At 44.3% G+C, this 24,315-nt stretch overlaps 1 protein-coding gene across 9 annotated transcripts in view; it reads right to left on the bottom strand.

The window, feature by feature from the left end:
• The window catches only part of LOC124313854 (tensin-1-like), a 53,289-nt gene that overhangs the window by 17,826 nt on the left and 11,148 nt on the right, over positions 1-24,315 (bottom strand). For 4 of the 9 annotated variants that reach the window (XM_046778650.1, XM_046778651.1, XM_046778658.1 and 1 more), the window contains exons 3-14: positions 17,616-17,727; positions 17,334-17,371; positions 16,807-16,848; positions 9,414-9,536; positions 5,472-5,519; positions 5,042-5,242; positions 4,629-4,801; positions 3,161-3,319; positions 2,759-2,891; positions 2,417-2,666; positions 931-1,044; positions 603-707 (exon numbers count right to left, since the gene is read on the bottom strand). In XM_046778650.1, coding sequence (XP_046634606.1) covers positions 603-707; positions 931-1,044; positions 2,417-2,666; positions 2,759-2,891; positions 3,161-3,319; positions 4,629-4,801; positions 5,042-5,242; positions 5,472-5,519; positions 9,414-9,536; positions 16,807-16,848; positions 17,334-17,371; positions 17,616-17,727 — 1,498 coding nt within the window. Of the gene's footprint in view, positions 1-602; positions 708-930; positions 1,045-2,416; positions 2,667-2,758; positions 2,892-3,160; positions 3,320-4,628; positions 4,802-5,041; positions 5,243-5,471; positions 5,520-5,824; positions 6,256-9,413; positions 9,537-10,531; positions 11,172-13,880; positions 14,936-16,806; positions 16,849-17,333; positions 17,372-17,615; positions 17,728-24,315 lie in introns of those variants that run through there. The other 5 variants (XM_046778652.1, XM_046778655.1, XM_046778656.1 and 2 more) reach the window with 5 other exon arrangements.

The following is a 24,315-nucleotide window of genomic DNA, read 5'->3' as shown; positions in this document are numbered from 1 at the left end:
CTTAACGGGCAAAGAAGAAGAAGAAGAAGTTGCTATTGCCCTTATTCAGATGGATTTGCCCCTCTCAATCTTTCTTAAGTGGAGTCGACTTTCCAGTTCGGATCAGAGAGTAAACAATAACCCCCCCTCAAATGGTATAGACGAAGAAAGAAAGAAAAAGGATAAAAGAATATAAAGCCCAAATCAAATCAAACAAATGATGATGATGAACTCGAGGGTAACCCAAAATGGGAACATGGGCGTCTCCCTCCCAAGTTCATCTAGTCCATCCACGTGATGATCAACAACAAATCACTGACAAACACCTGGGACGCTTCTCTTCCATAAGCCTCGCTGCTTCTTTCGTCTTATTTGCTCTGATTTCCCTATTCTTTTTAGTTCAAAATGCTGGCCATTCAGTATGCAAATGAATCACGGTCAGACAAAAAGAAAAACAACAGAAAAACAAGTCTCCAGGGCTCCTTGCGCCAGGCGACAGTCGAAATTATTTTCATGAAATTTCATCGAACTAACGAGATTCTCAAACGAAACAAGATGCAAGTTTTGTTTTGTTTTTGATACAGAAACCAAAAAAAAAAGGAGGTGTGCCCTGCCCCACTCACTTTGTGTCGATCCGGCAGACGAGACGTCATGATGATGATGATCATCCGGACAGCTGGCCGAGTCAGTCATGGTGTCGTAACTATCCCAGCGAACGACCGGATCGCCTGTGCAGTCAAAACAAAAAAAACAAAATGAGAACAGAACGCGGTGCATATAATATGTTCAGGTGTTGACACTTTTGCGGGACACACACAAAAACAAACATGAAGGAGGGGAAAAAATTACAATTACACGACAGCATTGCCACTCGCCAGAAATGAAAATTAAAAAAAAAAACGACACGAAGGAGATGATGGTTCTTATGAATGACTTATTTTGTTGTTTTACCTGTCGACGACTCGACCGTGTAACGGGTGTGCGTTTCATTGACGCCCATCAGGCGGGACTCGGGACTCGTTGAGAAGTGCAGTCGAACCGAACCGTCCAGCGGGAAACGCAAATCTGTGATAAACATTCCAACAAAAAATTCAAACTTTTATTTTCACACGTAACACAAAAAAAAAGTGGGGAGCGACTGTATATCTGTCATAAACAGGTGGAGATCAGGCAGGTGAGAGACTCTGTTGTTATATGAATGTAGGGAAGTCTGTTTACTTTGGAAGCCGTTAGGGCGAAAAGAAGAAGAAGAAGAAACGCCGTTAAATAATTGGTGGACCAAGACAAATTCTACGGACTGGACGTTGGAAAAAAATGCGGCGAGCGTGCGAACGACCGTCCCCGGCGTGAAAATGTGAGACGTGCTGTAATTACACCCATACTTCTCCTCCCCTCTATGGGCTCGTTACAACGCCCATAAAATTTTGAAAATTACAGCCGAGAAGAAAGAAAGAAGAAAGAAAAAAAAAAGTGCCGCTGCTGCAACTGATTCGTCTGAAAGGATAAACGGCACATCATCGCGGATCAACGGCCATCTTTGGGGTGGGGGGAATACCAAAAATATGGACTTTGAAAACCAATAAAAAAGGACATCAGTCTTTTATAAAGCCTGGAATTTCCCCGACATTTTATTTTTCAATTCGTTCACGTTGAACGCTGTTTTTCTTTTCTCTCTCTCCAATAATAAAAAAAGGGGAATCACTTTTATGGGTAACAGGACGGTTTTGTGACGACGTGATTCCCGATTGATAACGTCGATTAGATTAAGAGTCCCGATTTTTATTTTTTTGTCGAGTTTCTAAAGAAGGAAGTTGTACACAGTAAGACTTGTCTCCGCTCGCAGGAGATTTATTATTCGATGATTCCGACTGGAAATAAAAACGTAAAAATTTAGAAAAAAAAAAGAAAAAAGTGGAGAAATGTGTTCCACAATTTTCAGATTAGAGCCTGTTCTTATATAGAATCTAAGCCCAACGGAAAACGAATCTCTACAGCCTCACTCGAGCTCCCAACCCCCAATTATATACTGATAACACAATCAGCCGGCGGCCGTGACAAACCAAAGACTTAAACTTGTCAGGGCACAAGAGAGAGAGAAATCTAGAAGTGGTGGGGGCAAGAAGAAGGTGATGGACTGACGGGATTTCAGAAAAAAGCCTTTTTTCTTTTTTTCACAATCGTCTTATCCCACTCATCCATCATTGGAAGGTGACCAGAACCTTTCATATGTACATTTGGGTTTGATTCTTTTTTTCTTTCAGGGGGGAATTCCGTTGGTTTTCTCATCTCATTCTTATTCTTGTTTGTTGTCGGCCATGTCGACGATGAGCCTCGATAACGATCGGACCGAAAAGAAATGCAAACAACGGCAGCAGTAAACGTGAAAGAGAGAGAGAGAGAGAAGAAAAGAGAAAAACGACTTTATTTTGATATGGACCTTGACAGGCGTCGTCCAGATCTTGGCGCTGGAAGACTAGCGTGTGCTGGGTGACGGCGCAGGTGTGGAACTGGAGGCTGAAGATGGTCTCACGGCCATCTACCGGTAGTCGGTGGCGGTGGTAGCACTTGACCAGGATGTCGCCGCGCAGCGCCAGGCCGCGCTCGCCCAGCGACATGGTGAAATGGCGGGCGCTGTCGTGCAGGTTGTAGATGGACGACGTGTGCACGGGAACGCTACCTTGGTACACCTTGGGGAGAATAAACAAAAAAGAAAAAGAAAAGTCGTAAAATGGCGAAAACGGGAATATAACGTTGGGATTTGGTTGTTTGTTTTTTTTACTTTGAAAAAGGCGCGGCAGCCGCCGTTGGACTGGAAAGCCGGAATGCCGACGACGGTGACGTGATCCAGGAAAAGCGGACTGGAATTGACCTGAATGGCACCCGACAACAGTCCGGCAAAGTATTCCACATACCTGAAACGAATAATTAAAGCATCGCCACAAGACACACAACCAGAAAAAAAAAAGAAAATAAAAAATATGTTTTAGAAAATGTTTCTCATTTAGAATAGGCGGGACAGGAGCGATAATCAAAGACACGCAAATTTGCATCAGCACAAATAGGTAGCGCCGTCGGTGGGGAAACGCAAACTCACGGGCCCATTCCATTTGGGGGCCCAGCAGTCGAATGGGAGTGCGCGTTTGGTTTCTTTGTCTGTTTGTTTGTTTTATTTTATTGGCACCTTTTGTCGGATGGCGTTCGGAGTCCGCCGACTCGTTCGTTGAGGAACCGCTTCATGGAGAAGCGATCCAACGATTGCTGCTCCTGCTGATTGGGCGGGCAGAGTCCAGTGTACTCGCAGTAGGCCGCTACCACCACGCCCACACGCTGCAAACCGCACCTGCCATAAATCATCGATGTATGCATCGGTTAGATCGCTTCGAATAATACATCACACACGTACACATTTTTTTTTTTGGGGGGGGGGGGGGCAGCGTCAGCAGAGGGCGATCAATGGGGGCAGAGATGCCAGCACGCCACCGACATTTTCCCCCATTAAACCTTAGATCCTTGAACATGTACATATATATTGTTCGGCTGTGGTGGTGGGACATTCCCGATGAGGAAATATATTACGTACAACGTTCGGGTCGTAACTATAGTCCCCCCCCCCACTCCCTTGTTTTGTTTTTCTTTCCACTGTCTGTCTCTGCGCGTTATTTTAACTACACACGGGGCCCCTCTCTCTCTCTCTCTCTCTCTCAGTAAACATTCGAAACCCATTAATTGTAGCACGATGTATATAGTCACTCATTACAAAAAGGCAGTCCTCATTTCCAGCTGGAAAAAAAAAGATGGCCGTAGTAAAAAATACAAAAAGAAAAAAAAAGAGTATAGAGGGTCGGATATTCTCCTATTTAAAAGAAAATAAATCTCGGCGGGATTGAATGTTTTTGTTTTCTATTTTTTGTTTTTTTTGTTTTTTAAAGGTTTCAGGGCGGGTTGAAAAGAATCAACTGATGAATTCATGACTTTCTCAAAGGCATTTGTAACGACCGCGCACTACCAACTTGAACGATTTATCGTTTGGCTGCGATTAAGAAGAAGAAAAGAAAATGGAAACGAAAGGAGAGAAACGGCTCGGCGAGAGGCTATTTGTAATATGAATGTAATACCACTACTATGTGGCGATCGGCCAAAGTGCAACGTCCCAAGAGCGGCCAAAAAGAATGGCTCGGACGGGAAGAATCGACTTCACGTGTCGACTCGGAAAGAAAATCATCAAACAGTCAAACTTCATTTTTTGTTTCTTTTTCTTTTTTGAAATTCTTTGTTTGTTTAGCTCCTTTTATCAGCCCTATTTGGATTTTACACACCAGCCAGGGTTAAAGATTATGCAAAGGGGGACCTACTCGTATTTTATGATTGTTATAAAAGAATATATGTTCCAGTTTCGTAACCCCGAAAAATGCAAAAATAATCCCCCGAGAGGCGATTTCTTCACATCTGAAAAACATTCGAAAACGACGCAAAGAAATGACCATTTCAAATAAAACGGACGAGGGAAAGTATATCCAAGGAAATCTCAAGGAAATATTCAAATTTTTACCGAAAGAAAAAAAAAATGTATAATATTAAAAAAATATAATATGCGATGGATCGTGTTACGCACTGGAACTCAGGAAACTTTATATATTTAAAGTTTGTACTTGGAATGGAGAACAGCGACGTGTTGGGGATCAGCTTGGAGCCAGGAGTCGAGCGCCCGGCAGACGGAGCAGAGTCTTTCCAAAGGTGGGGCTAGTTGATCCGGCCACCCAACGTCCAACACTCGAGGGTTCCACAGGCCAATCTCTTTCCTCGGCAACGACAGGTTGAACACCTGCGTCAAATACATTTCTTTAAATTATTTTCACCGTACATCTTTCAGAACAGTGAATGATGACCGAGGTGATATTTTTATATTTTTATTTTTTCAATTTTGCCTCCATCAATGACGTCATCCGAACCAGTTTCCATATATTTAAAAAAATTTCCAGTCATCATCGTCTTCTCTCTTTTGTTTCGCTTGCAACGGTTCCAAGGGCGAGCGTTACTACAATTGAACAATAAATATGTATACCATGTAATTGTCGCCGTGCTTGGTCTGAAGCATGCTGGCCGCCTGGTGAAGGGCTTCTCTGTATGTGGACGTGTCCATTTCGGGCGGGAAACTCAGCGCCAGAATTCGTTCCGTCACGAAACTCAAGTCCATGGCCGACGACGACGACGGTCCTCCGCAGCCCGACAAAGAGTCCATCCGGCGAGATGGCGAGATGGTCGCCTGTTCGTGTTCCATGAAGAGTATTGAAAAGGGGGGGAAGAAACAAAAAAACAAAACAAAAAAGACACGAAATGATTATTATAAGAGAGTCTCCCAACGAGGTCAAGGGAAAGTCTTTCTCTCTAGACTGTGCGGTAATTCTGGGGTGTTGTTGTTGTTGTGAACGAAAGATTGGAGTAAGAAAGATAAGAGGGCTCAGGTGACACGGCCTTTTTTATTTCTGACGTACCTGTCTAGCGCCGGATGACGGACGACTCATCAGCGGTTCGGTGCCATTCTGCAATAGACAAGAATCACTTTTACTGTCAACGTTCATGGCGAAACCCCCAGTGGGAAATGGGGCTATCCAGTCAATCACACAACAACTCGTCAATGACACAAAACAGACAATCTTTTGGTTTACGTTCACTCACGACCGAAGTTCACCACTACCTACTGCATTCCAGCTCTCTTTGACTCGAAATAAAACGCAATAAATCGGATTTAAAAAATAATAAAATAAAAAAAGGCAGCCGTGTGGTCTTATCTTTGCCCTTTGAAATTGGGCCGGCAGGAGAAGGTTATACAATTGAAAAAAAATACCCTGGGTGGTGGCAGTGGTAGTAGGGGTAAGCCACTGGCGTTGAACTTGGAACTCTGTCGACGCACGTCGTGCAAATGCTCGGCGGCGCGGCTGACGGATCGTGCCATCAGATAGAGGGCTTGTCCCGCCGGCTGATCTAGACACAGATCGTCCGACGGCTCACGAACGGAGCGCATCAGCTGGATGAGCCGAATGTGTTCCAAAAAAGGCAAGTCGACCGACGCTTCCATAATCATCATGAATTCGCTGGCATTGATCTTCATAATGACTGGCGGCTGGCTCTCAGCTCTCTCTCTCTCGTCTTCTTCTTCTTCTTCTCCCACCAAAAGCTCAACCCCAAAAAAAACACAAATCTACACGGACGCGTGCAATAATGCCAACCAACCACGCGCTTTTTCACCAATGATGATGATTATATCCGGACGTCACGCTAACAACTCATTGCGAACGCCCAATCCCAACCCCCCCTACAAAGACAAGGATAAAAACAACCAAATAACTCGGCCTCTTTTTCCTCCCAATTTCCCAACTTTTGTTTTGTTTTTCAAATTTGGCGCTCAATCAAAAAAGTCTTGATCATTCCGCGATATTTCAATTCTACCGTATAAGGGCATTGGCCAACCGAAAAAATAAAAAGAGTCTTATAGCAAACGGAGCGCGTATAATCCCTTCACACGGGCCAACAATGCCCACAATACACACACACACACACACCACACAAACACAAATGAACCGTCAACAACAGGTTCAATGGAGCGCACAAATCGGTCGCGGGGTGTCACGGATCAATCGCCACAAATATTCAATTGTTGGCTCGTCGTTTGTTCGCCAAAACACGAAACGTTATTGGATATAAAATCGGGAGGGAGACAGACAGACAGGAGAGAGAGTGCCGTGAACGGATCAGCGTTGAAGCGTCAACTGAGCGTGAGCCTAGGCTTCTCACTCGGCTTTTATGACGTTGACTCTCTTGTTGTTGCCATTTTTTGCTCCCCCCCCCCCGACTCTCGGATTGTTTTGTTGTTTGCGTGCGTGAATGTGTGTGCTGTGCTGTGCTGTACCTTCCCTTTCTCTCCTCCTCTTTTTTCCTCCTCCTCCTTCTTCTTCTTCCCCCCTTCTCATTTTTATGCATACGTAACGTAGCCCGTTGATGTAGTACGAGACGGCCATCCAGTACAACAGTCTCTTTTTTGTTCGGGCTGTCGGATGGCGGAGTGAAACTGCGTGCAATTGTCCATGTACAAACACGGCGAAAAATAGTCGGGAGGCCCCCCTCGTTTCTTTTCTCTCTTTTGAATTTTTGAATTTTGATTTTAGAAGTAGCGACAATGCGATGTGGGACGTCCCGGAAGCGAGTCATTCGCGGACTGACTCTCCGTGTCTTTTTCTCCTTTTTTTTTCCTTTTTTCTTTCTGTTTGTTTGTTATTGTTATTGTTTGTTTAGATTCGCTATATACGCCTTTGGACACGGAGGCTAGGCAACTGCGCTGCATTATTATGATGGCTTATATCATACGCTGCAATCACCATCGACTATAGAGTCTCGTAAAAATATATCAACCCGATAAAAAAAACCAACGTGTCAGCCGAGCTGTTGTTTTCTTCTTTTTCTTCTTTCCCCCCCGATGGAAATTCACCCAACATGCAGGAGCGCCTGCGCTGCTAATGAGCGCCATTTCTCCCCACATTGAACGTCTTAGCGTGGGAATCGGGACTGATCTTTCCCGCCATTGTCTTTGACCTTTTCCTTCTTCTTTTTTTGCTTTGCATCGTTGCTCCCGCCGAAACAAGGCGCAGGCAACAACCCAACCAACCCCAACCAAACGGGCGAAAGTTAATTGGCCTCGTTGACAAGGTTGTAAGGATCCGGTAATGCAACAAACACACACACACACCCCTCTTCTTTCTTTCATTCAAATGTGTCACGATATGTACGCATGTTTTTTTTTTTTTCCCGCGTTCATGCTGCCATCTAACCTGTTGGGCATGGAACTCCACCCTTTCTCCCCCATCTGAAATTCTTTTTTTTTTCTTTTTCCTGTGTGTGTGTGTGGGAAGAAAAAAATTAAAAAAAGAACACGAAATGAGAGGGGGGCATCTGGTTGCCATTGCTTGATGGTTTATCTTGTTCTTACTGTACACGATCCTCTTGTGTTTACATAGAGTCAAGCTCGGAGGAACGCGCGGTTCTTTGCAGCTAGGGCTCCACTACATAGCGGATGATGAGATTTCCAGATAGTCCACGGCTAAAAATGGAAGAAGAGAAAACTAGCGAGTACCGAAAATGTGTGTTGGGGGGAGAGAGAACGGGAGAGGAATCGGTCGTATGCACACTCACAAAAACATGGTGCCCAGCTTCCGGATGTTGAATATAACACACATTTGACTGACTCTCTATGTACTACTATACTAGAGAATGTACTCTCTGTATAGCTGCCTATTTTTTTCCTCCCCCCTCCTATGTGTATACGTCATTACGGCCGGGGATTTTGTACGTTACACAGAGCTGACTCCGGAAAGAGGAACAGCGGAGATCGTAATTGACGTGTGCATTAACCTACTTCAAGTAGTGCAATAGTCTCTATACACATTAGGTCTATTTGATCCATCATTCTCTAAATACAAAAAAAGGAGCTTTAGCTATCTCTCGATTCTCACTATTGATGAGCATACGGTACGGTTACCCCTCGAAAAAAAGAAAAGAAGGAAACACACACACACACACAACGGAAGATAGATCCGGTCATTCGGTAATAAGTTGGCGGTGCGGAACCTCTCCACCGAAAAAAGAAAGAATTCCGCCCCGTGTCTGTTGTTTTTCATTCCCGTTTTCTTTTAAAATAATAAAATATCGGTTGTTGTACACACTATACGGTGCGATTTGTGTGATTGTCACTCGACTCGCTTCATCATAATAGAAGAGCCGAACGGAGCGCATCGGTGCGATAAAGGACAAGTGCCAATAGATTTATTGTTCTCGTTAAAAAGCGTCCCTCCCCGCAGAACGATTTCGTTCAGCCAAACAGAACGACCCAAAACGCGGAGGGGGGGCCACCAACAGCTAGATGAGAGAGAGAGACAATACAATAGAGCCGGGCATTCCTCAATAGATTATTCTTCTTTCTTGACGATTCGCGGTAATAACGAGCGGTATAGCTGCTGGCTAGCAACAAAGTCAATTCGCCACGAAAAAAAAAGAGGAAAAATAACCGTAATGTCGCTCTTCATTTTCTTTTGTGTGTACATTTTGGCTAGCGTGATCCCAGGCCGTAACCGTAAACAATGAGCATTGACACAAAACCTTGTCTGTTTTTTTCTTCTCTAACGAAACAGGTTTTACGAGCCCACATAATGCAAGGGGACGATGGATGGGCGAAAATGAAAGTCATTCAAATGCGCCATGAGATCCAGTTATTTTGTCAAAAAAATCTACGATGAGAATTTTTTGGTTTTTTTCACTTGAAATCGGATACAGGAAACGGGGGCAAAAAGAACTTTCTTATGGTGAGTGACTCAATTATTCACACGAAAGAAGGTGAGAAAAAAAGGAGGATGTTACAACAACTACACATTTTCCAGAGATCTTACCAAACTCTTGAGACTGACGGCTGTGGGTAATCCAGCACCGTACTGCTTCTGGGTGTGCCGATCGTGCTGGAATATGAGCCGGGCGGGATCTTGAAAGGACCGCTTACAAGATTGACTCAGGTTCTTCACGGATCAAGCGCCACACGTAGGCACGCACATATAACCATAGAGCCCCCGAGAAAGCCAAATCCAATGGACAGAAAAACGAAAATTGTCAAAAAAGAAAAAGAAAAAGAAAAAGATTGAAGCGAATAAAACACGAAATGTCGCGGGATGTCGAGCAGAGATGATCAAACGAACGAAGAAAAAAAAAAGCTACAACACACACACAAGTCCTTCTTTTGCCGATGGAGAGCTGTGCCAACTTCCGATTCTTCTCTTGTTGAAGAGAAGAATAGAACTGAGGGGACACTCACTGCCACATGCAACTAGAGGCACAAGCAAAAAGGATAGAAAACGAAGTGGGGGGAATCGATATGATGAACAGCATCACGAGTAGCTCTAGATCGTATTTAGTGTGTGTATATGTGGACGACTTGGATGCGGAGCGTCGTCGTCCCGAGATCAAGGACGTTGCGGCTATCACGACTAGACAGAAAGGGCATGCACAATTTGTTATGTTGGTTACTATAGTATGGTGGTTGTGCACTGAGAGCAAGTTTTTTGAGCCCATAAGGCAGATCGATAAATCCGTCAAGAATCTCTCCGGACAGTCAAGAACGGACAGAGACGTATGATTGCGCCGGAGAGGAGACGGATAGGAGTGACATTTTCGACGAAGGCCACCACCGGTTAAGACGGCCAAAAAAAAGCTATTGGGTATTTTCTATCCTTTTTCATAGAAAGGGAGGACGAGAGAAAAAAAAGAAGGAAAAAAGCGAATAGAGAAGAAGCACAAAAATAAAAATAAAAAATAAAACAAGCCAGCGGGTCCGGAACGGATCGATAGAAACGATCGCGCAACTCGAGCCAAATAAAGAATCAAAAAAAGAAGAAGAAGGAAAATAAAAGAAAAAGAAAACACGGAATAATATAGACATCAGATATAAAGAATCGCAAAGAAAATTGTCATTGAGTTTGAGTCCAGTCGAAGCTGGAGGAGAGAAAGAAAAACTAACCTCGGCGCTGACCGTCACACGTTCATGGCCGGAATGGAATAAAGAGCGCCATTTTAACTTGAGGTGAGACATCACTTTTCTTTTTTTTTCTCAGATAATAAAAAAGTAGAAGCCGAAACTATTTAAAAGATAAGACGACTGCGCGGCTGCGGCGCAGTGGAATACAAATAAGGAGATGACAAAGATTCGCCTCTTTCTTTCTCTCTCTAGAGAATCGAGAATGAACGATCGTTTTCTAAATTGACAGACTTTGAATTCCGTTGGACACACGGCACACTTTTTGACGCACACACTTTTCCCGCCGGGTTGAATCACGCATAAATGAAAGTGATACACTTTGGAGATAAACAGGAGGGGAAAAACAAACAAACCAACACACAAGTGCAGCATCTACAACTCCCGGAACTGAGTTGTAGCCGAGTGGCCGCAACGGGACACTACTGACTTGTGCCTATTGCGGTTTTGGCTCCCAACACCTGAGAGAGGCAGCAGCGGCTGCTGGTCGTCATCGTGACTGCGTCAATGTCCGTGAATGTACACAAAGCACGAACGATGACAACAACAACGCAACGCACTTTATTTTTTGCCGGGCGGCCAGCACGCGAGAGCGTCCAAAGGTCTTCTCCTGAAAGCTGCCAGAGCCGAAAAGAGAAGCCAGAGACTAACTGCGACTAACACATGACCAAAAAGACGCCCCCGTGTGTATGTATACAACACGGGATCAAACACATCAACCAGTTCCAGCACCAGCCGGCTGATGGCGGCAGGCAAAACATTTCCCGTTTTCGTCTTCTTCTTCTTCTTCTCCTTCTTTCGTGCAAATCCGTTCAATGAGCCTCGAGTGTTGTTTGCCAAGCAAACAAGCAGAAAGATTTCCCTCTTGACGATGATTCATCCCGTAGTACATTTTAGGTGCTGTGTACCGTTACGATTTGGCAGCGGCCAAAAAGAAATTCCCGGTGACATTTCGTCGGGAATGAATAGATTGGAGAATCACGGAGACGGAGCCAACCGTCTGTACTTGATTCATATTTCGATAGGGCAACTGAAAGTGTGAGTGCGGGACGGACAGACTGTGGAAAAAACTAGGCGGGGGCCACAATTCCTTTCGCCTTATGAGGCGCGTTATGCACTTGGGGGCCCAAAAAAGAAAAAGAAAAAAACCAACCCAACCCACCAGAGACTTGTACACGACGGACGACGGAGTTTATCAACTCGGAAAGATCTTTATTATTATTGCAACCGCCATTTATTTGGTCTTGTCTTGCTTCACTCTCCAGCGAGCAAAATGCAGAGAGAAAAAAAAAATGCGGCCAACACACAAAAAAAGAACGTAATGTGAAATTTATGCCATTCGACCTCTCAATGTTCCGCGCGCTGTGTCTCTACAACGCGCATCTGCTGTACACTTGTGTGTGTACATTTCTTTTTTTGAAAAAAAAAGGCAAAAGAAAAAGGGGCGATTCAAAAACAAGCCGAAAGATGGAGCGTGTTTCGGTCGACCTCATTCCCAAACAAACGCATTTTGATTTTTCTTTCCTTTTTTTTACAGCGCGACATGAAAACAATTTTTAGTTCTTTGTGCGACTTTTTTTTTTTTTTTTCCCCGGAATAGAAAATGAAAGAAAAATGTTATTACGAGTGAACTCGTCTAGATATTATAAAGCCAGTGCTTTACCGGGAGCGAAGCGCGAATTTCTTTTCAAATTTGGGGATTTTTATTTGCCTTGACGAGTTTTGTAGAGAAGATAAATAAAAGTCGGCGTCGACATCGTCGTATGTAATCGTTTTACCTATTCATTCAACTGTGCATGTTGTTTTTTTACGATTCTTTTAAGGGGGGAGTTCACAAGTTTATTTTCTTATTTCTTTTCAGAGAAAAAAACCAAAATGAAACGATCGCAAACGCAACTGACTGGTGGGAATGGCGATTGAATCGTGACGACTTTTTAATGAGACGAAGCGTGGGCGTCAACGTACACGACAAATACTGGCGCCCCATCTCGGCCGCAAATTCTCCGCTATGTGCTTAATGAAAAAAAAAAAAATGTCGACAACTCTATTTAAGGGAGGAAGAATATTCTTCACCATACGGTCATTTCACTCATTCCCAGTGATTTCATAAGCGACATATAATGCCGAAAACACATGCAACAACAACCCAAAAAAAAAAAACAATATAACATTACACCTACCCAGGTAACAAAAATCCTATTCTGACCAGACGTAAATTTTAGGAAAAACCCCCACGGACCCTTCATCCTGTTTGAAAATGTGCAGGCGTTCCACACCAGTAATTCGCAGCTAATTAGTAAGAAAAAAAAAAGGAAAAAAAAAGGAAGGATGGCACTGGGTCTTCTTCTTCTTATATTGGCTGTTGGACATGCTCAATTTTTCAAAGGGGAAAGAAACGGAAAAAGAGGGGGGAGAGAAAATGACAGGGAGGGAAGTGGAAAGAGTAATCCCGAAGACAAAAAGAAGCGGGACGTGCGGGAGTTTCGGACGGCTGCTCAAGTGCGGAATAATTGCCACCAAGGATGTACATAAGATGAATGAGATGAATTTCTCTTTCTCTGTCTCTAGCACTCATCCTCAATGCTGCAGCAGCCAGCAGCCAGCAGCCGAACCGCAGTCAAGGTGATGCGCTCAAGTTGAACACAAGAGGAGACGACGGGCCAACCATTTATTTCCGTCGACCACGACGGGTAGACTTAATTCTCTCTTGTCTGACTCGGAAAGTCACCACTGAAAGAAACGACCGTTTTCTCTTCTCTTCTAGTCCGTTCGTCACCCAAATTCGTTTCGACTTTTGTTTCGCTTCCTAGAGTTGGCCACTTGAACGCCGCACAAGAGCATTAAACGTCATCGAGTGTAATCAGACAAGAAAAAACCGTTCAATTTCCTCATTTTCTTGGGCTTCTTGCCTTTTTCCCCGTACGGGACTCGAATTACAAGGAAAACGAAATAAAATCAAAACCCAAAACCTGATGGACCACAGATTTTCTCTCATTTCTTTTCTTTTTTTCTGGGGAGAAAGAAAGAAAAAAAATGTGCACATCTTTTCGGCGACTGGCCATTGATGCCAGGCATTTCTATGATTACGGCTGTTAGTGCGGTTTACCGATTCGATTTGGCGATCACGTCACACCGGCAAGATTCCTCTGGGTTTCTTGTTCTGAGATTATTACAGAGTCATCCTCGACTATTTCCAACACCCTATACTTTCCTCTTGGAGTAGCAAACGAAAAGAACGGGATTTCCCCCTCAAGAAATGTGTGGGGAGGCATAAAGAAAAAAAAAAAACGTGTTGCGCAGTTGTGTAGCAGCTCTATACGCGGGATTGAATTACCTCATCGGATCTTTGCTGCTTCGAGTAGAGGCAGGTGGAACATTGTAGGAAACGCGTCCAGTGAGTCGGGGCCGGTGCCATGATCGGCGCATATCACCACGGCAATGGCAGCAGCAGCAGCACCGTTGCTTGTTTCTCTCTTCGGTTGGGGCTTTTAATGAAATATCAAGAATGCAACCACGCACTGTGTCGAGCAGCGAAACCTAACCAACCGCTCGTACACGATCACAGGCGGGCGACGGACGTCACGGATACACGCACTCCGTGATGGTGGTAATGGCTGGACGGTGCACTTCTGGTGGCTGGCGAAATGATAGTCGGAATACAACAGAGGAAGAATCTCAGAGCCAAGGAGGAACAACTCTTCTCTTATTTCTTATTTCTTCTTCTTCTTCCCAGTTGTGTGTAATCAATCAATTACGGCCGTCATGCAACCGAATCCGAGTTTATGCGAGACGAAACTTCCAAGAAGAAGAAGAAGAAGAAGCGAGTGATGACGGTACAAGTACATTTCCCGTTCACGTCGAATCAGATCCTCCGTCGTCATCGTGTCCCCCCATCAAATCACCCCTTATATAGGGGGAGGGGGAGGAGACGGAAAGAGGAAAAAAAAAAGTTCCGGCCGTAAATCACGACGGCGCAGCACAGACCACACACCAAGATCAAACACAACACCGGGATAAAGGAAAAAAAAAAGAAGAAGAAGAAAAATCGTCTAAGCCGAAAAGAAGATGAGACCGACGCCTATAGAATCTTCTTCATCCGCACTTTGTCCAGTTTGGTTCGGCCCTCCATAAATCCCTGGCGCACTGCGAGATGGATATCATCCGTATGCACACACACAGAGAAAGATATAAGCCGCCGATGGAGAGCGAAAAGGATCTTCCGTTATGATGTCCCGATAGTTTCGGTTCAAATAAAAAATAAAATAAAAAACAAATCGAAAAAACTGGGGCAACTGTTTGATGTCGCGTAAAGCCTCGACGCGCAATCAACTCGGAAGCGACACGCGCAACTGTGAGAAACAAGCCAGCACGAGAAATGTGTGCGTAATAAATGAGCGCACGCACAGATATACACCTCCACGCTCGGCTATCGACGGGAGCTGACTGGTCTAAGCTGGCTGCCTTTTCAACTTCTTCTTCTTCTACACACTGTTGTTGCGCTCTTTTCTTTCTCTCTTTCATGTATTCTTGGAGCAGTCGGTATAGCGACTCTCTCTACTACCTATACATACCTTCAGCTGGAGGAGCTGGAGAAGAAGAAAGTCTTCCGCCTCAAGGAGATTATCCATGGCTCCACCTACTCTCTCTCTCTCTGCCAACTCATAGGTGTTCTTTTCTGTGTTAGACATTTTCCCTGTTCTTCTTGGTGGGTGATGGGAAGCTGCGTTCAAGGAATAAATACACTCTACAAGGTACTACACAACATATAACGGCCGTGCCATGCCATGCCAGTTTGCTGTTCTCCTTCTCTCTCCTTCTCTCTGTCTGAGATTCCAATTTCACTTCGACTCCGTCGTGATGATGTAGACGAGAGAGTCTTACAATAAATAAGGTCGAGACTTTGTACGGCCCATGTTTCTCATGTCCTTAAGTCTCGAGAGAGATCGAGAGAAGCAAATCTGACTAGCTTTGATTAGATCCCACGCATTAGTGGAGCGAATCGCAAAGGATTTCACGCTCCATGCCAAGCAGCAGCCCAGCAGCCTAACAGCAAACAACAACAACACGAGCCAATATCTCTTTTGGGGATGGATTGGATGCCGAGTCGACTCCTCCTCACGGATTGAGAGACACATATCATTAAGATGAAAGAAGAGAAAATATATACACACACCGTACACAGAATACTATAAATATAACGGGGGGCCCCACTAGATTGAGCTCTGAATGAAGATGATGGAAGATGATGGGATCTAATTAGATCAATCTCTTGCTGTTTCTCTCTGCGCGTATATTTTCTCTCCTTTCATTCCCTTGTCTTTATATCGTGTAACACGCGAGACCAAGGAACGTTTTAATCGGATAGAGAGAAAGCGCCCGGTCACATGCATAGAGAGAAGAGATGTGAGGTTATTTAAATGCCAGACCCTCGAGGGGGCAAGGCGGCGCAATCCGATTACGCAAAGAACATCCATTGCTGTCTTTGCTGATAAAAAGGGAATTACACAAACTCAAATTGGGCCTAATCATCACGAGGACGCCGCCGCTGCTGCTGCTGTTCCGCTCTACCGAATACGCCATCAAATATTTACTGCGGTCCTATCATCTAACCGGAGCCTTGTAATTTAAAAAACATTATTTAGCTGTTTTGTTTTCTTTCACGAAAAAACAATTTTGGAGAAAGAAAAAAAAAACACACCACCACACATGTTTTTTTTAAGTTTTTTAAAAGTTGGGTAACCGTTCTACATATTTCTGTCTGGTCGTTGTGGTTGTTGGCATTCCCGTCCTCTTTTGTGATATCAATAGGCCGATGATCCCGAGAGATTCGTATCTAAGGTATTCGGAATGACGCCATCATCCGGCCGTGGTATCGAAAATTCTCATTTCGACTTGGTTAAACAGCCGGTCAGTTTCGATTTGAAAAAAGAAACGGGGACGACGAGCTCTTCTTATATATGTGTTCCTATTTATCCCTCCAACCCAACGGGAGATTTGTCAACAACGATAACAACACCAACCTCCATTGCATATCTGATTGGGGCAATCGTATATCCAATCCATCGTTTGTCATCGAACGAAAGGGAAGATTCCCATTTCTACATTTTAAAAATGCATTCGAAAAAAAAACTAAACTAAACTAAACTAAGCCAAGCCAAACATCCACAATAAGACATTAAAAAAAAAGCCGTCAGGAATGTATACAGCATCACGTCAATAAATAGTCGCTCTTAGATTGTGTGGGTTTGTTTATCACTCACCTTGAACGAGGAGGGGTTTCCATGACGACAGGCTCGCCACACCTGGAAGGAGATGACGTTGAACGCCACGTCAATAATACGGGGGGAGGCAAATGACGTTGGTTCATTCGTTCGGTTCCGAAGATAACGGCGTAGTGAGTACACACAGTCAGAAAAATAGAAGAGGGACAAAAATGGAAATTAGTCGTGTGTGTTTTTTTCTTTTTTTAGAGGAGAAAGAAACCAAACAACCACAACAACAGCACACAACAACAAAAAAATGGAAGTCCCAGTCTATGAATCATGCACGTACGAGCCATCTATCAATAAGACAAGGCGGTGTTGAATACAGGTCCTAAGGTAAACCACAGGTGGGCCTTCTCTTTTTTTGTTTCCCCAGCAGTCGAGAAACATCAAGAAAACCCAAAAATAAAGAGGACTTCAATTTCTTTTTTGGTTTGTCTTGTTTTGAATTTCTTTTTCCCGATTTTTTGTTTCAGAAATAATAATAAAAAGAAGAAGAAGAAGAATGTCAACGTTGTACATACCTTGGGTTCGCACGTTCTATGGCAGGTGTATTTGCATACTAGAATGGGAGAAAAAGAAAAAAAAGGCATAAAAAGGATATTATAAATAATACAGGCGACGAATAAGGATCGGATGGAGGAATTGGGGTGTGTATCGACAGCGTCCAAGGTGTGTGTGTCGAAGTCATTATGTATGTATTATATATATGGTCGTCTGTTGTGTGTGTTCTGTTGGCAGAAAGCAACAGGTAGGAGAGAGATTGACTGACTGGCAGAGTTGGTGGATTGTAAATGTACACGTACCTCGACAGGAGCTACCGACGTTCTTGACGGGCTGGTGGCAAAGGTTGCACGGTCGGGACCGACGAAACTGCTTCTGCTTGAAGGCGTGACCTAGCAGCTCGGCGTCAGGTGGCTGAGTATCAAAACAAACAGAAAGAAAAAGAAGAAAAAACAGTTAGACATAAGTCGGGACCGGCGTCATAAAAATTTATCGCATCTCGCCATTTTGGTTTGCGCTATTTTAGAGTGACATTTCACACGGGCAGACGTTTCCGGATAATCCGGTTTTGTTTTTAAACAAAAAGATCGGACAGGTGTTAAGTGATAAAGGTGTGAATACACGTTGCGCGAGCTGCGCTGGCTCACGCACGCACGCGCGCGCGCGCCATCTTATCAATAAACCGATCCAGTAGGAAGGAGAAAATGGGACCCGACAACGGGACGGGACACACAGGCAGACATGTCTTTGGCGTTAGTTGCATGTAACTAACTGTACACAACCTTCATCAAAAGGAAGCATCAGTCTCCTATCCATTGACAACCAAACAAATCGGATTTAAAAATTTACAAAAAGACCAGACGAGAAATGTGCGTGTTTTCTATTAAGAAAAGGTGTCAAGTCGAATCTCTACAGCCGCCCATCGACACCGCCAGATGACGGCGGGCTAACTCCTGGAAGGGAAAAATAAACACCTGGACAAGAAAAAAATCCTCGAGGAATTTTTTGTTTTAAATTTGGAGTCCACTGGCCATTTTTCTGAACAACGAGAAAAACAAACGAGGGAAAAATCTTACACAATTTATGTATTACACACATCCCTACGTGTATGTTGCATCGTCTCAATCTAAATACAAATTGCTTTTGCTCTCCCCCTTTCGTCCCCTTGTGGTCCCCATCTTCTTTAACTCTATCCAATTTCGTCTTCCTTGCCAGCAAGGTTACAACCGTTGCGCGCCGTAGTAACGTGTAGTGCCGCTGGACATAATCGATTAAAGCTTTCCCGCTGATCTGAACCTCCACTCTTCTCCAACACGCGGGCCACTGGAGCCGGCCTCTTCTCCATCTTCATTTGAATAGATATGTATTCAAATTTTATTATTATTATTTCGTGTTCTTTTTTTTTTGTTGTTGTTGTTGTTGTTTCGGGATAGAGAAAGAAAGGGGGAGAGAGAGAGAGAGAGAGAAGAACCCAACGGGGCCGATCGCCGCCGCCCCGGATGCCGCAACTACACACAAGAGTCGGAATACCGTCGAGAGCGACAGATAGACGGATTGGTTGAAAATCAAACGTTCTCTTATATTGTGTGTTGTCTTAAACAGACAGATTTTTTTTTGTTTTTTTTATATCCCACCCCTCTATCGAAAATGAATGAAAACAATCAAAAGTTTCATTCTCTCTTATATATATGACGGCGCGGTTCTACCGTTTCTTTGATGGAATATTGAACAAGACACAAGATCAGGAATATTATTATTAATAATATTTTTTGATGATGATTATTTTCCTACGGCGGGGCTGTGTTTCTTTTTTGGGTTGCGAAGGGAATAAGCGTGGCGCGCGTGTCGCTCACATCTGGAGAATGTTTGAGGGACGCGCACTATAAAAACAAAAACGACGGAAAGAACAGAAACTAAACAACCCTTTTTTCATAGAGTTGATTATAATCAGCTGGTGTCTTTCAAGCATGTCTATAACAGTTGAAAAGAGAGAGAGGGGGTAAGATAAGGGCTAGCGCTGGTTAGACTCTCTTGCAGCAAGTAATTCCGTTTTACGGCTTTGGCCCATTCATAATTCCTAATCTTTATGAATTGATGGTCGTACGCGCGCTGCTTTTGGGACCCAAATTGAAATCGCTCGAGATTATACGACCGAAAATAAATCTTTCGCCCTCGAGGAGCAGTTTCGTTTTTTTCTATTCCTGGTGCAGACGTTTCGACTAAAGGTAGGATAGTTTTATTAGTAGATTACTGTTAATTGCTGTGTCTGTCTGTCTGTTTTCAAGTCATTTTAGTCCCGGTTGAACACAGTCAGTGCCATCTAGCCGCTGACTCGACAATTTACTACGACGTCTCTAAACTTTTTCCCGCGGGATGAAAAAGAGAGACAGGTAGAAAAACACACCGCTGGGAAAGGTGCAACCTTGGAAACAACAAGATAAACGAAAAACGTTCAGACACAATGTTCGTAAAAAAATGTTTAGTACTAATGACAATGATGTGTTTACACACAACAGAAATAGTAAGCGCCCCATCTGCGACGCCAAATGGTCGGGCAGCAGCTTCACTCACGAACGTCGATTCTTTTTTTTCTTTTCTCTTTTTCTTTTTCTACATTTTTCAAACGAAACCGCCGGCGACGACAACCTATCGGCCGTACTTGTATTCTACACTCCCTGGCTCTCCAATCGCTGATGGCCAGACGGACCGAGCTGATAATACATAACCGAAAAAACCCGGAACCTCGGGCCAGTCAACACAGGTGTGCACTGTTTGACCAGCGTCATTGGAATATAAGAAGAAGAAGTAAAAAAGGAAAAAAGAATAACTATTGGCGCAATTGAATATACATAGTATCTAACGCTTGAATAGGCAATGACTCTGCGTGAAAAGTGTGTACGCATTCACCGTAAATATATACGCAGTATGTATATATATGCCTTATTCCCGGAATATTAATTAAGCCTCCGTTGATTCAGTCACGTTTGTTCCTCTTTTTTTTTTGCCCCTCTCCTTTTTATTTGATGCCCATTTTTGAGTGATCGTGACATGTGCGATTGACGAGGAGAGTAGCGGATAGCCCGCATCAGTTGAATGATGTACGACTGCAATAATCGAGAAGAGCTGATGGATAGACAGTCGAAGAGAGGAAGTGGCTAACGAGGTGTTGGTGGTACCGGAAGTTTATGCCCCCCTCTCTGGCTTGGTTTTTTTTTTTTTCTTTCCCAGTTATTGGTGAGTGAACATTCCGCTCGGATTTTTCCACAAGGCATGAAACGGCAAACGGGCAAGTGAAGGTCGAAAGGGAAGCGGCAGCTATAGGGGGACACAGCGGAAGGTATATACCTACTTCCGCACTAGTTGGAACACGCATAGTATATTATTCTGCTTCTCGGAGGGGGGCACGCGCGATACCAAACTCGACGGCCTCTTTTTTTTTTTCTTTTTCATTTAGTTTGCCGGCTGTGCGGCAGCTGACAATCCGCACACGTGCTACTCCTCCCTCCACCTTCCACTTTTGACAGTCGACTTATATTGCCGGCTGCAGCAGCAGTGCCCACTGATTCCCGGCTTCTTCTTCTTTCTCTTTGACGTCTTTCTAATTCTTTCTTGTTGTCGGAAAAAAATCTTGTACCAAGCAAGAGGGGAGGAGGAGGACGGACCGTCTCATCAGTGTACACTACCACTGATATTTCTCCCCTTAGATCCTCCCTTATAAGAGTCGGCTGGGAAACATCGCTTATTCTTCACCCCCCTTCTTTTTGGGTTGGAGACTTGTGTGTTACGGTACTCTCGGACCTTTTTTTCTTCTCTATTTCTCTGTGGCTTCTTTCTCGCGCTTCTTGGTCCTTAACGAGCATGTGTCAACTGTCAACAACAACTGCCGAGGGGGGTGTCGGACAACGGCACCTTCTTTCTTCGGGTCGCACTAGTCGGGCGACACCACCACAACACACACACACACAGAGCGAAAAAAAGATCAAAAGGCTAGCAGCTCGGCCAGCTCAAGGAGCTTTTGAGCTGCCACTTTCTCACTCAACGGTCGGCGGAGCGACTCGGAGAAATCAATTGCTCGGTTCACCCCCCAGCTCTCCTTAGTCGCCTCGTCTACTTGGGTTAAAATACCAAACAAGATGATCTGATATGTGTTTGTTTGACAACAGATTCCTTCTTCCTATTTCATCTCATTACGACGGCAGAAAAACTTCAAAGTCAAAATAGGGGGGGGGGGGGCCATCTAACTGTTGCTGGATTTTTTTTTTCATCGCCAAAGTCGGAACAACAAAGGAGCAGCTGAAAAAAGACGCAACAAAGAAGCGAGAGAGCGGCCGGAATAATTGACTTTTTATAGCGAAACGAGATGGATCGGATGCGGATTATCCCCCGTGTGTTCTGTTGGCCGTGGCATTCAATCAAGTAGCCGAGCCACGCAACGGCCGCCGCGTGTCCAAAGTCCGTAACAATGAGATCGAAATAATAAATGGCGTTTGCTTTATTATACGATCGCCGTGGTGGTGACAGTTGGGGGCCGGTCTAACAAAGACACGTGTGTCGTGCCTATAACTTCAAATATGTACATGCATATAGATAGACTCTCTATGTACGCTTCGATTCCTCTAGCAAACGCTATTATTCAATTCCACAAGGGCAGGAGGGGGGCTGACAGATTTCTTCTCTTTCGTTTGGTTTTATTACCTGATGGCGGTGAATATTTAACTAGACGTTGTTTAGTGGATGGCAAACTTGTCCAAACAAAACACAGACACGCCGCTTGCAACTGCTCGAATAAGTTTGACCAAAACCGAGAAAAGATGGAGGTGGCCGCCGCCCGCATGCCCTCATTAACGACTTGCGGACACATTCGACACGGTCGATGTGGCCATTGAAATATTTTCGCGCTCTTTCGGTTACACCCCTCCGAGGATCCACTATTTTTACGTTCCAAGTCACACAACACCTCCAGGAAAAAGAAGAAGCAATTTACGGCAAAACCGAACAGAAGAAAAAAGATATTGGGAAATAAAAATCTGCCCATAATAAAAAAGAAAAAGGCATAAACAATCTATTGGAAGCCCAGTGGCTTTACAGGGAGCGCCAATTTGTATTTGCCGATGTTGTATAGCGCAGCCATAAAAATGTTTGTTGCCATCCCGCAGGTAAGTAACAAATTGCCAAGCTACCGCCATATCAACATTTCATCCCGGCTAAGATTTCATCGCAATATCGTCGAACAAAACGGGTTGGATGATATCGGAGATTGAAGCGATGTGTGTTCTTTATTTCGACATCTCGCCGAGAAACAAGAGACACACGAAACTACAAGGAGAGAGAGGGAGAGAGATACAAGAAAATCCCGCTGGTTCCAAGGAAGCGGGAGAGCACGCGCGCGCGTGCACACGGACAGCGCACGCAAATTAACGATTGACACGCGCTCGTCGTCCCTCTTCCACCGAATGATTGACTCTGTGTTCGGCATTGTTCGACCAATTTTTTGTTTGTTTTTGTTAACACTTACTACAGTGGCACGATCAACCAGTTGGAACCCGTAACCCCGTCACATGAAGGCAGAAAAAAAGGGCCACACAAAAAGAGATAAAAAAAACAAAGAGAAAAAAAAAGACGTCGAGAGAAGGAAACCGGTCGGTCGAAATGTAACCGAATTCAGCAACCGTAACCAGAAACTCACTCTCCGTATCGGCAGCTCAAGCATTTCAATGGGAGCCGAGACTTTGTAACGACTTGTTAGCTTTGACAATCTCTCCTTACTCCTTCGCTCCACATTCTAATTTCAAAGCAACTCCAGCAAAGACTAATAACAACGGCCAATCGGCGCACATACTATCTGAGCCATCGTCTACCACGCCAAAAAGGGGAAATGGAACCATGGACATTTAGTCCATCACTCATTTGATTGTGTGTTAACACAAAGTCGACGACAATTCGGAACAGAAAAAAGACAACTCCGCAATTCGAGACAAACAACTTGCGTCACACGTCCGCCGCCATCGATCACGCAATGCAGTCGGCCTTCAAAAACTTGAACGTCACGAAAAAACTATTGAGAAAAATCTGCCAAGGTTCTGTATATATTTGAATAAAACGACGAAATTGAGAGTCACAAGCGCAAGGGGGCCTCGTCCTCGGCATTTAGATGGCATTGTCTGGTTCGTTTCTTTTTCAAACGCGGCTCGGAGAAGGGAAATGAGACATTCAAGCGCTAAGCACCCATTATGTGGAATAGCGGAAAGGGATTTAATGGCAATCTCGTGTGACATCAGCGGCAGAATGAAGTGCGGATTAAACGGCACGAAAAGAAACGCAGAACCATCTTTTTTTTTTTTGTTGGAAGGATAAACATATCCAAGAATTACGGGGGGGGGGGGAAGAAATTATTTGAAAAAAGGAAAAGAAGATAAATAGAAGAACCGACTTATCTCGTCACGACCACGAACGTTTCGTTTTACCAACACGTAACAGACTGGGCGGGATTAGGTTCTTTGTCATCTTCTCTCTTCCCATTTGATTCACACGACACCCCATCTCCATATTACAACCCATTCAACATTGAGATAATAACGCTCCAGCAGAGAAGGAGGATCGCTTTAAATGGAAGATTGAAATCGACGTTTCGTCTATAGTACGTGAACGACGACGTGGACGACGTGGAGCGCAGACAAATTAATAGCCCGTATCCGGCCAGCTGGACAATAATGAAAAAAAGAAAAAAAGTTCGTGGCAGATGCGAGGGACTGGGCAGAGGAGGGGAAGGAAGCGGCAGGGAGCAAACAATAATAATGGAATCCGTAATTGGTTCGGGTCCAACATCATCAGGGTGGTGGTTAGATACCAGCCCATGCAGAGCAGAGAGACAGCGGGCAGAGGGTACACACAAGTTCAGCGCACGGCAACAATTGACTCGAATGTTGTACGACTTCATTGTCAATGAAACGGCGATATTTGCTCACGATGAAACGGGGCTTCTATCTCCGGCGACTATAATCG

This window comes from Daphnia pulicaria, chromosome 10, assembly GCF_021234035.1.
Source record: "Daphnia pulicaria isolate SC F1-1A chromosome 10, SC_F0-13Bv2, whole genome shotgun sequence".
Lineage (NCBI taxonomy): Eukaryota > Metazoa > Arthropoda > Branchiopoda > Diplostraca > Daphniidae > Daphnia > Daphnia pulicaria.
This window is presented reverse-complemented; position numbering and strand designations above follow the sequence as displayed.